At 35.5% G+C, this 12,128-nt stretch overlaps 1 protein-coding gene across 3 annotated transcripts in view; it reads left to right on the top strand.

Annotated features, from left to right (window-relative positions):
* Positions 1 to 12,128, top strand: part of EXOC2 (exocyst complex component 2) — a 147,950-nt gene that overhangs the window by 55,608 nt on the left and 80,214 nt on the right. For all 3 annotated transcript variants that reach the window (XM_066187219.1, XM_066187200.1, XM_066187210.1), the window contains exon 6: positions 256 to 380. In XM_066187219.1, coding sequence (XP_066043316.1) covers positions 256 to 380 — 125 coding nt within the window. The remainder of the gene's footprint in view (positions 1 to 255; positions 381 to 12,128) is intronic.

Raw genomic sequence — 12,128 nt, forward strand, 5'->3', positions numbered from 1 at the left:
ACTACTTTGTGTTATAAAGAAATCTCTTCCATCACAAGTGATAGGGATTCTCTGTTTAGGGTTGAAAGTAAAAAATTGAGATCTTTGGACTAAGAATAAACTCTCATTATTGAAAAGCACACTCATTAGCAATTACTTCACCCTTACTAGCTGTTCTGGAAGTAAGTGGCTTTATTTTCCAAGTAGTTTGTTCTGTTTATTTATTAGCTGACCTTATTGTTTGAATATCTCTGAGGTTTTCTTGTTTGTTTTCAGTTTTGATCAGCTCAAAATGGCTGTTGTGAATTTGAAGAAACAAGCCAATAAGAAAAATGAAGGGAGTCTAGCTTATGTGAAAGGAGGTCTCAGCACATTTTTTGAGGCACAAGATGCTCTGTCAGGTAAAGATGCCTTCCATTTACTAAGTACAGTATAAAAGAAAATATTTATGTGCATACATGGTTGAATTTAATACTAAAAATATTGTTTCTCAGTGTTCAGTCTGTACTAAAATTGTATAATGAGCCCAAAATCTGTGTTGTGTTGGTCACAAGCTAGAACAGGCTAGCTGATTGATGTGGTTTATTTGCAAAAGGTATCACCAACTGTATCTTACAGGAATTGAAGGCATTTTATCAAATTGCTTAGAACACAAATGAAAGAAAGAGAAGTGTTAAACTGGAGTTAATTTTAAGATGACTTGCAAACTGTAAAAACAGAAAAAACCTTGATTTTGTGATGCCTTATTCAATAGTCGGATGGTAATATTTATGTGAATATCCAGACACTTGTTACTTTGGGAAATCAGAGAGTCTTTCTGTTCTGCTTGCCATTGGGAGAATGCAGCAAACTAGTGAGATTATCATAGTTGCCGTTTATGTATATATATGTATTTATTGTATATAGACACACACAGACACACTCTTAAAATATCAAATGGCTTGCAGGTCGAACCTCATTGTGGGCTACCGTAGTCCTGTCTAGTGAGGCTCTGGTCTGGATAAGACAGCAACAGTGCCCAGGAAACCATCCCAAATAGGTTTTTCATTTACCACTCTGCTGGTTATCCATACTGGTCATTGACCCCTTTGGCCAAAGCTAACTAGGTTCAACAACAAAAGTATTAAAGAATTTAGCAGAAAACCTGGAGAATGTGGTGGTACTCATAGGAAAAGGTTCTAAGAACCATTATTGGCATTCTTTCACCTTCTTAAGCTGAGTTTTCATTAAATGCTAGGAAAAATAATAGGCTTTCCTTGTAATTCTTACACATCTTGAAAATATTGAAATCCTATTTTTTTTTCTTAAATTATCTCAAACATAATCCCAAATAAATATTGCAATGTGGCTTGTTTTTCACAACCAAATCTGCTTTGCATATGGAATATCAAATACTCTAAAAGACAGAGAGTTCTGTTTTCAAGAAATTGCTGGTATGGACAAAAAGTAGCGCTAACAGTGTTACCTTGTACGATTATTTTTTGGATCAGCAAGTACTTAGTAGGATTTGAAGATAGATAAGGTAGACCAAAGATGTTGTGAGGTTTTAGTAAAGCTGAGCACAACTGAGTAATTTTCTTTTGTTCCACCCCTTAGTCGCATTTTGCCTTTGGAGACTGATTTTCTGATAAATGAGAAGGTCAACAAGCAAGTAGTAATGTGAGAAATGTTAATAAAATAATGGTAGGGAAAGCAACCTCATTTATTTTATTAAATACTGTAGTCTCAGTTTTTAAAAAATTAATATAAGCTATAGTATTGTTTTGCACCTTTTACCTTTATCAGTGTTATTTTTACCTAAAATCTGGGTTTATCAGTGCAGTCCTTTAGCTAAGTTATGAACTTAAACTTGGGATGACTCAAGTGGTTCTTGATGTCACTTTTTGTCTGTTGCCAAAATGGCTTGGCTTTGTCTTCCCCTCAGTGATCTCCCTTTAGTGCTCAAAAGGAAGCAGACTTTCAGCTTATACAGTGAATTAAAGTGGTATAGTGGAAGAATGACCTTGATGCTGTTGTAAAAGAAAAGTGGAGACTTAAAGCCTCACTCTTGTAAATTCAAAATCGTAACACTGAAGTTCAAGGACAACATCAATATAATACTTCGTTTTTAAACTCTGAACCCAAATTCTTAGTAAGGATGCAATACAGGTCACAGCTGCCTTCTGTAGCATTTTAATACACATTTCTCTTTTGAAATGTCATATTAAATGCAAAAGGGGTTTTGCTTCCTTTAAGTCAATAAACCCACCTTTATGGCATTTCAGTTTTGAATGCAGAACTACTTATTTGCCTGTTCTTCCTCCTTATGCAGGATATTCAGGATATTTTTGAGACAGTCTAGCTGGAAAAATTGCATAGCTTTCTAAAGACTTGAACTTGTGATAGGTACAATCAGTTGTTAAGCTGGATGTGGCTTCCAGTAGCAAGAAGAAAAAAAAGGGACTTCTTTGGTGCCATCATCCAACCCTACTACTAGATATCAAAGCTTTTTCCTGAACATTTGATCACTAAAGTTTTCTTAAATGAAAGATGCTGAGAATTAAGAGTAAGCATTACTTGCATTGTTCTAGAGAAACAGCTCAGACGCAGATTTAAAAAACAAACAACAACAAACCACCAAACAAAAACCCCCAAGCAAACAACCCCCCATTAATTCTTCAGCATGCAGTTGTGAAATTCAAGCTTTATAATAGAAGAGCATTAAATTAAAAATATAATCTGGCTAGGCAATGATTGTGCAGGATGATGTGATGGCACTTTTCTGCCCTTACTCATGTAAGGGCGAATTTTAATGTCTTATTTTCTCCTTTTAAAAAGTGCAACTAGAATTTGTGTGCATTTCAACAAAGCTATGTGAGGAGTAGTTGATACTTGAAAGCTGAACAGTTGTTTCAGCACAAACTCTTAGGGACATAGCCATTGTTCTGCAGACTTTTATTATTTGATGCTGAGCATACAACTGTCACAGATGAAAAATGTCTCAAGGGAAAACCCTTACTGAATACATTTTGTCTGTCTTTCAATATGATTTAAAATTTTCTGAGTTGGTTCATTTTGCTTTAGATTTTTTTTAAGCTCTCTTGCTTTGGAAAGATTTCTAAAATATTTTTTATTTTCTAAAGGTATGGGTTTTTTGAGGGGAAAAAATTAGACTCTCAGTTTTCCCCTTCAGATGTCTTAGAACGCATCTTCTAACCCCAGTGGTTATGCTTCATAAACTGGAGGTCTGTTGCATTGTAGTTATAGAACGGAGCTACTTGTGAGCAGTTATTTCTCTTAAGTCTCCCTGAATTAGTATAGGATCACTTTTCACAGGAGGATCACATTAGGAGGTATAAAACTTACTTCTCCAGTTACTTCCTACTCCTCTACAGCTTTTATACATGCTTTTTAAAACTCATATACATTTAACAATATTTGTTTTGAATATGTTACCTTGATTAGGAAACCCTGAATTACTGCTTATTGTGCAGCTTTTTTCATTAGTTAGGACCAGTAAGTCCTGTCTGATATTAAGTGTACTATCAGACTCTATTACACATTTAAATGACTATTAATATTTTCATAAATAAGCAATGGAAAGCATAAAAAGCAGTCCTAAGATGTTTATTGTATTTTGTGATTTAGAGGCTGTTTACTAAGAAAATAAGAGCTCAAGTAGACCAGAACCCATCCTTGTTTGGTTTAATTTCTGGGAAAATAGAACAGCCTTATCAGATCCCCATGTCTCTCTGCCTGTTAGCTTGGCTGACAGTTTGACAGTGACTCTGCAGAGGAGATGTTCAACAGGAAGTTTGTTTCGTCAGCTGAAGGGAGCTGTAAACTGAGCTGAGGGGAGCAGGGTTTATCTCAACTTGACCCACTTGTCAGTGTCAGGGAGTTCAGCTGGTTCATTTCCTGTAATTCTAGTTGCAACCTAGAAAGTAGCATTCCTAAAAGGGTGGCTGTTTATATGTAGTTAAGACGTAATTTATCGTCATGAGCAAAGCAGGTCCCACACAGAAGTCGTTAGGAAACTTAGCAAATTAATTTTCTTTCAGTATATTGTTTTCTGAAATGCTCTTTGCAACGAACCTAAGGCTGCAGTTTCTTCTTATTTAAACAAAAGGAAAGAAGTAGGGAAATGACTACTTCAGTTGCTCATGTACACAAAAACATGTATGTATGACATCTCTGTTGGCAGGTTTAGGAGATGCTGAACTCTCTTTAAAACACAGATATCATGAACAAATTTGAGATGTAGATTTGGTTCTCTAGTTTGCCATAGCAACATTTTTTTTGCAATTACAACTACAAACACATTTTTTGTGGTTTTCAGGAAGTTTTTTTCAGAAGAAGCACTGCTGGCTGTTACAGCACTGTTCCCTGTTCCTTTTTTCCCTGTCCCACTCCTGTTCAGATATGTGGCCTGTGGGAATACCTGCATGATAGGGACCTTGGACTATATATAGGTGACGTTTTGTCTACTACCTTTCTTAATACATGAGCTAGGATAGTGTGGCTGAAATTAACCGGCTGAAATTGTCCTAATCTGGCCAATGCCTGGTTTTTTGATTTTGTTTGGGGTTTTTTTCTTCCTATAGACTATTTTTACAGTTCATTCCCTAAGGCTCATTCTTATGAGCATGTCAGTGATCCAGGGTTGGATTCAGGCTGAATTAAGTCTGTGCTGTGCCATTATGTCTGTTAAATTCATTTTCGCTGAAAGTAAAACAAAAAAATACCACCTGAGCTATATTCAATTCTGAGCCAGACTGGGAATTTGAGAAGCTAAAAAGTGATTACTAGTCTGTCATAAATGTGTCCCTTCAATTCAGACTTTTGAGGATTTTGTTACATTTGAATTTAAAGAGATTATATAGAGCCAACACAATTTTTCATTGCTGATTCTGTTTGCAAACTAGATGGATGATTAATTTTTAAATGGTTTTCGTTTGTCCAGTTAAATGCTAGTGCATGACTGGTTTTGCTTGGTAGTGTGGCATAGTATACCAGGTCTTGCGGTTGTCACGTTGTTTTGTAACAAATCTAATTCACACTTTTGCTTTACTTAACTCTCGTTTTTGGTTTTTTTTTTTCAAATAGTATGAAGTTTTGTTAAACCTATGAATTTGGGTAAATCAAATTCAAATATATGATTGCTACCTAAATGTTGTGCAAGTGACTTGAAATGTCTGGAATAACTCTGTTTCTAATTCTCTTATGAGGTGTATGTCTATTAATGTTGTCTTACTCATCCTACTTCAAGAGATAGAATATTGTCTTTGCAGGGTAAGAACAGTCTGCTGCTACAGCGAGTGATTTTAAAGATAATTGGCAGAGCATAAGAGAGAATACGGCCATGGAAACAAACTGGCAAGAATAAAAAAACGATGCTGCATGTATCACATATATATTTGAGAGCTTATCAGTCACTTCAGAGTAGCAGTTCCCCTGCATCTGTGTGCCCCATAGTAGGGGCAAGTTAGATTATTTCTAGTTAAGAATTATGATCATGCCTCCATGTAGTCAGCATGAAGCAATAGCTGATGTGCGTTCTGCTCATTGTCTTGCTTTCCGAGTGGGTCCTCCTGTCTGAATACTTGAATCATCTTTGTGCTGCCCTTGCAGACAAAAGCTGAATGAGAATGATAAGTACTATCATTGCTTCATGTTTTGTCCTTACATTTATAGGCCTTCTCAGCACTCAAAATGAAAAAATAGGTGTGCTAAATTAGGCATTCTAAAAAAGCCATGCTGAATTAAATTTAATTTAATTTTGCTTGTTGAAAACTTGTATCCTGATCTTTCAGCACTAGATAACAAGAGGGACATTAAAATGAGAAATGTATTCTGCAAGAAAGATGACCTGACAAAGGGGTGCCACAAAGTATGTAAGTGGTGGTAGATAGTTTAGTGTTGGGTGAATGCCTCCTCTTCATGCAGTTCTTATGGTCAATTTTTGTAGCAGCTCAATGGTTACTATAATGCAGCTTTATTAAAGCAAAAGTTATCACAATTGATTAAAGTCTCAAACTTTTCTTTCATGCAGGTCCTAGCATGGCATTGTGTAGGGAGTTGGAGGTGGTTTTTTTTTTGTCTCAAGCAAGAGAAAATTGATTAGAAAACATGGGAAACAGCAAGAACCGCCACAGGCCATAGTGAAAATTCTCTGCCCAAGCCTGTACCTGCTTTATACTGACTGCTCGTGTAGCTTCTTCATCAGTTATTGTTTTAGAGAGCTATTTACTAGCAGAAATTCTCCAAAGGGATGCAGTTTTGGCAGCTTATAGTTACAGTGTGGCTGTCATATTTTATAAACTTGGGATTTTTTTCAGGTCAGTTAACTTTTTTGTGTGAATTTAAAAAATAGTAAGGCATGTAGAAAGAGATAGTGCAGTTTTCAAACAGAAAATTCTGCAATTGATTGCAAGTGTGCAAAAAAGTTACCTATGATTAAATTTGACCCAGACGTATCCTGCAAGCCATAAAACCACATTAATTTCATGCTACATTATTCCATTTTGATTTCCATGTCACCTTTTAAATGCAACATTTAAAAGCTGCCTTTATTTTTACAATTTTTACCTTTCACAGATGCAGAAAGTTAGTGCCAGTAAAGAGAGAATAGCATGCTCTGTACTCTTTAATTCTGAAGTGTTCTGGCAAAGGCCTGGATCCAGTCCTGGAATTTTTAGTGCATCCATAGGCCGAATAATAAGCCACATTTTCCTGTCTATGTCCAAGATATTGGCCCAGAGATATCAGACTTGCTTTAATATTAGTCCATCTGAGAACAAGTTGTCTGGTCTCATAATGTTTTTAGACTAAAATTTTCAGGGTCTATATACCAATAAAGTCTCCCTTCCTAGCATTATGCTTTAATTCCCTTAAAATATCAAGTTAAGTCTGTCCATTTTCATTGACTTTTTCCACTGTGTTGGTAAACAATCATGAAGAGGTAAGTGCTAGATAAACGAAACGCAAAATGGCCACTTATGACAATACTGCATTCAGATCAGTATTTTGTCATTTTTGCTAGGATTAATAATGTTAACTAAAACAAAGCCAAGTTTGCTATGCCAATACAAAAATATCTAGAATTCTCAAGGGGCACTGTAGGAATGACCAAACCAAACAAGACTTAGTGCTATTGACTAATGGCCATAGGAAGGAAACTACTTTTTTGGGCTTTTTTTTTAGATTTTCATAGAGTAATGTATCAAGACCTCTGTTCGTGGCATGCTGTCTTTATTGCTTTCCATTTTCTATGCAGCCCTGCAGTCCTGTTGAATCCATTCAGAACAGTTTTTGCCTTACATAGGGATACTGTCTTCATCAATAACCTTCTTATATTTTGATAAAATTACAAAAAATCACTAATCTTCCAATAAAGAAACCAGAGTCATTTCTATTCATGCATTGGGCATGAATCCTGGCAGTGTAACATGGGTTCTTCATTCCTCCATTACTGTTCTTTGGTTCCAGGTTCTTAGTTACCACATCAGATCTTCAGAAATACTTTGCTGAGTCAGCCTTGCCCTTCTTGTATTTTTCCCTGCCTGTTTTCTGCATCTGACTAAAAAGATGTGATTTATTTCAGGTACTTTTTTCTTTAACCACATTTCTGTGAAAATGAGTAAGATTTTCAGATATGCCAAATACATTTCTAGCCATCCTTTAGTCAGAAAATAGTAGAAAATGTTCATGTGTGTTGATTTGAGCTGAGAGTTAGGCTGAGGAACTTTTGAGAATGCCACGCCTTGTGCCTATCTCAATATATGTTTCAAAAATATCTAATGAGGAAATCAAGTATGAAATTTGCAAATCAAAAGCTGCATGATCCTGGCAAGTGCGGTTTAATTTACTAGATTTATGGTTGCCATAAATTTAACAAAACCCCCCATATCCTTTCTTAGATTATATAAAATTGTTTTCAACACAAGTAGCAATTAATTAATTGCAGGGTTTTTTAATATGAGGTCTGTATTATGGTTTATTTGCCAGATTGAAATTTGCTTGTGTTCTGGTGTATTTAGTCACAGTTAGAGGTTGTGAATTTTAAACTTAGATTTTTCACTATTATTAATCAGCATCTGCCTGCAGCTGTGAAGTTTGCAAGCCTTTAAATATTCTGACTTAGCTGGGAAATGTGAACACTTACTGGCAAAGATGATACAAAACACAGTTAATTATCTGGCCTTAGTTGAACGATCCAGATGTAGCCTTTCCTCATTTTTATTTATTGTACGCTTTTTACAGTAAAGCTCCTAAAAATAAGGTAGATTCTGCTACATTTCCAACTGCTTTTCCAACTTGTATAGTTTGTGTCAGGTAAATCCAGGGTAACTGTCAGTTCAAGAAAAATTCCATCCATCCTTTAGTTCAAGCCTTCAAAGACCTAAAATTTTCTCATTACTCTTCTTATTGCAGCCAGTGAAGAGTTGAGGGTAAGAAGTTGCATTTGAAGGTAACCTTAAGTACGGGGTAGTGTGGGAAGAGTTGGATGGTTTTCCACCTTCCCTTGGCCATATGCTCCTTTCCTTATACTGCAGTGCTGCCACTGAGGCAAGGTTTAGATAAACTCACTGATCAATAAAGCAACATTTCTTCCTTAGTGAGTTAGTTTTGCACCAAATGGTCTCACTACAGGCAGCTACATGATTGCTGGATCCAGCAAAAAAGTCCTTTGGATACAGGAGAGCAGGGGTTGTCCCAAACAGTATCATCCCACTATCAGATGGATTCAGCACTTTAAGAGAAAAAGATAACTTGAATATCTCTAGATTCCTTCCAAAGATGTGGTCTGCAGATACTTTTCTTGACTGCATATATTTTCACTTGTCTAAACTTCTAAATCAAAGACTTCTTGTCTGGTCCCCATGGAAGGAAGATGCACTTAGCTTTTTCAAAGTCATTTGTTGCAAATGGAGTAAGCTTAGACTTTTTCGCTGTGAAAACTTGAAACTTTTTTTCTTTTGGAACACAGTGAATGTACCTCTTGCTAAATCTGAATATAATGTGTAAAAATAGCTACAGTAAACAAAGTAGCTTAAACATATAGATGGAAATAAAACAAATTTGTTGTGTGAACCCAGAATAATTTAAGAAGGTTTAGACTTTACAGAATGTCCTAAAATACCTTATTTCAGACAATGGTTCAAAAATGCCTTTTTGTTTACATTCCTAGCTACATATGCTTAATATGCCTTTATCTGTACTCTGCAGTGCTTTCCAAGTTTCTGAAACTTAACACCTTGGTTTATTTTTATTTTTTTTGCCCCGCTGACATACTTTTCTCTGTCTGAAAGTGCATGGTGAATTGATTTAATAGGACCATTCTTCCTGGGTTTCCAACATCAAAATTTCCAAACTAAGATTCTTGAATACTGTTTTCCAGGTTGCTATGAACAAAAGCTACCAATGTGAAAAAAAATATTTTCTGTTTTCTAAAAGAAAGAGGAGTGAATAGGATATTGCTATTGTATGTTCTTTTCTAAACAAGATGAGAAAGACAAGTGCTTTGGGAAGATGTATTTTAACTTTCAGGAACTGGTTAAAGATCATGATATTTTAGTTTTAATATCGTCATAATATCTAAATAAGCTGCCTTCAAATAAGAAGCTACATTTTGAGACTTCTTGAAAGTTCTAACATGCTAAATAGTTCTCTTTTAAAACTTGTGTACTAGAAAGAAGTCCTCATCATATTTTACCTTTTGTTGCTAGTATGTATGCTTTGGTAGAGGTTTAGATATTACAGGTCACTTTGGGGAATGCTTAAGTGTGCCTCCTTCAGAAACTACATGATATTGAATTGGTCAGCAAGTAACACTATGTAATTAATGGTTCCAAAATGCTAAATTTTAAAAATCTCTGAGGCAGTATGTAACTTAGATTTTAATTCATGACCATTTTTAAAGTATGTTTCTAAAGTATGTTTCATAGAATGATTTCAAAATATGTAAATTGAAGTCATTACAGTTTGATGTGATTCCAATAGTACTTGCAACATTTGGCTTTAAAATGTCTGTTTATGTTGTGGTTGCTGTTCTGCTGAGCTTGCTTTTCAGTATGTAACATTAATTGCGCTACAGTAATTGGCTGCCTCTGACTGAAAATGATATATAGGAATGGAATAATGTCAGTAGACCCACTAATGTTTGTGTTATAGAATTGTGGAAGTATTCATGTTGGTAAGTGCTGTCCGCATTGTACACAAAATATGTGCAACAGTTAACAATGCACTATCTTTTAAGATAGATTTCTGTGCTTAAAATATGCAAGTATCTGTTAGTTTTAGTTAATTTCATTTAAGGGTTGATTGTCTTAAGAAATATGATGTCCTAATTAGATTTTTTAACACCTCTGATGACTTTAGGAATGAAAATAGAGTTGTCTTTGTATTTTCATGAAAGCAAAACTTCCTGTAATTCTTTGTGTAGGATCAAGGGTTTGAAGGGTCAAACTTGGACATTTGAGAATAATGTGATTTTTCTTCCTTTTTTTTTTTTTTTTTTTTTTTTTTTTTTTAATTACACACTGATGTTATTCACCTCTATCTTCCCCCAGTGAAAATTCCTCCTTTGAAAGAGGCTGGAGACTCTAAAGGGCCATCCTGTTTCAGAATAGCCACCCTCACTCACACTTTGCAGTAGGGCTAAGGCCACAGGGTTCCTGTCCTTGTTCACTTGTTAGCTTGCATCTACACGGCATGGGCAAGTAGGGATGGCACCAGAGAGGAAACCAGTTGGCAGTGGCATCTCTGTATGCATGGTATGTGCAGTTTATGGCAATATTTCAGATCTAGTTCAAATTCCACTCAGTGGACTGGATTCCAGGTATCTCTTTCAGCACATCAGTTGTAGTCGTGGAGTGCTTCTTCTAATGTTGTTTCACCTTGAAAGAATCCAGTGAAGGAGCTTAGGTTGCTCTGCCGTACAAACCAGAGCAAGATAAGCTGGAACAGTTGAGAGGCTGCTTTCAGAACTGTATCTGCGTTTTGAACTAAAATATATCATTACTTGCTTTTTTCAAAGCACTGGGTATCACTGCTTTCAAGGGTAACTTAGCTTCACTCCAATCTACTGAGAACCAGCAGAAAGCAGTAGGAGGGGGTTTTTTAAGCCTTAAATATATCTAAAGCAATATGAGCTGATGGCTGTTTCATAGAACAGATTTTACACGTTAACATTAAAAATTTGAAAGGAAAATCATATTTTATATGTGCTGCATATATACAGGAATAATACCTTAAAAGAGAGAAATACTGGTTTGTGCTGGCTATGCTGAACAGTAGAAGAGGGAGGGAGGGCTGTGTGAGAGAAGGAAAGTAAAGAAAGGACTACCTACACAACATTCATTGTTCATGTTTTCAGAGTAAGATAGTGTCATCAGGCTGTGCTATTAGGTTTCCCTCTCCCTGAAAAAGAAATTAGAGTAAATTATAATAAAGGAACAAATTAGTGCTGGTACTGTGCATTTCTACCTCCATTAGTAATACCACATGGAAATAAGAGTTCGGGATTTTGGCATTTTAGGACAGGAGAAAAAGAGCATCTTAAAAAAAAAAAATAAAGCAACATCTCCTCTGTTTTCCTGTTGTTTTGAGCAACATTTCTTGGAGCATTAACCATTATAATGGTTAATGTTCCAAGAAACTCTTAAACTGTATTTTAGGAGTGTCTTTTTATAGATGAAAAGAAGTGATGGGGTTATGTTCTAGCGTTTGCTTTTCGGATCATCACACATTGCCAGTGACTCTCCTTCTACCCTTTAAATTACCAAAAATTAAATTTTTGGTAACTTCTTTTTTGTGACATCAATGACTTACAAAGCAGAACTATTATGTGTTTAAATGGTACTTTTCAAAATACAAATTTTAATTAATACCTGTACAAGACAGCTAATTTAGATTATAATAGCTAATAGGTTACTCTGTCCATATGTTTGTGGGGTTTTTTCCTTAAGTATTACTGTCTTGTTCAGGAAGATACAGGAAATTAGTGTCAAAGTAATGGTTAAAATTCCACAGCGTCTGGCTCTGAGCCCTGTCCTCCACTAGACTCTGCTGCCATGAAACATGTTTGCATTTTGTTGTGTCTAAAAAGAAAAATAACACTTTATTTTTAATTTTAAAAATGTTTAAAAGTGTCACTTTGATGTAATGTG

Source organism: Chamaea fasciata, unplaced genomic scaffold (assembly GCF_029207755.1).
Source record: "Chamaea fasciata isolate MVZ Bird 193981 ecotype frontalis unplaced genomic scaffold, bChaFas1.0.hap1 SCAF_1, whole genome shotgun sequence".
NCBI lineage: Eukaryota > Metazoa > Chordata > Aves > Passeriformes > Sylviidae > Chamaea > Chamaea fasciata.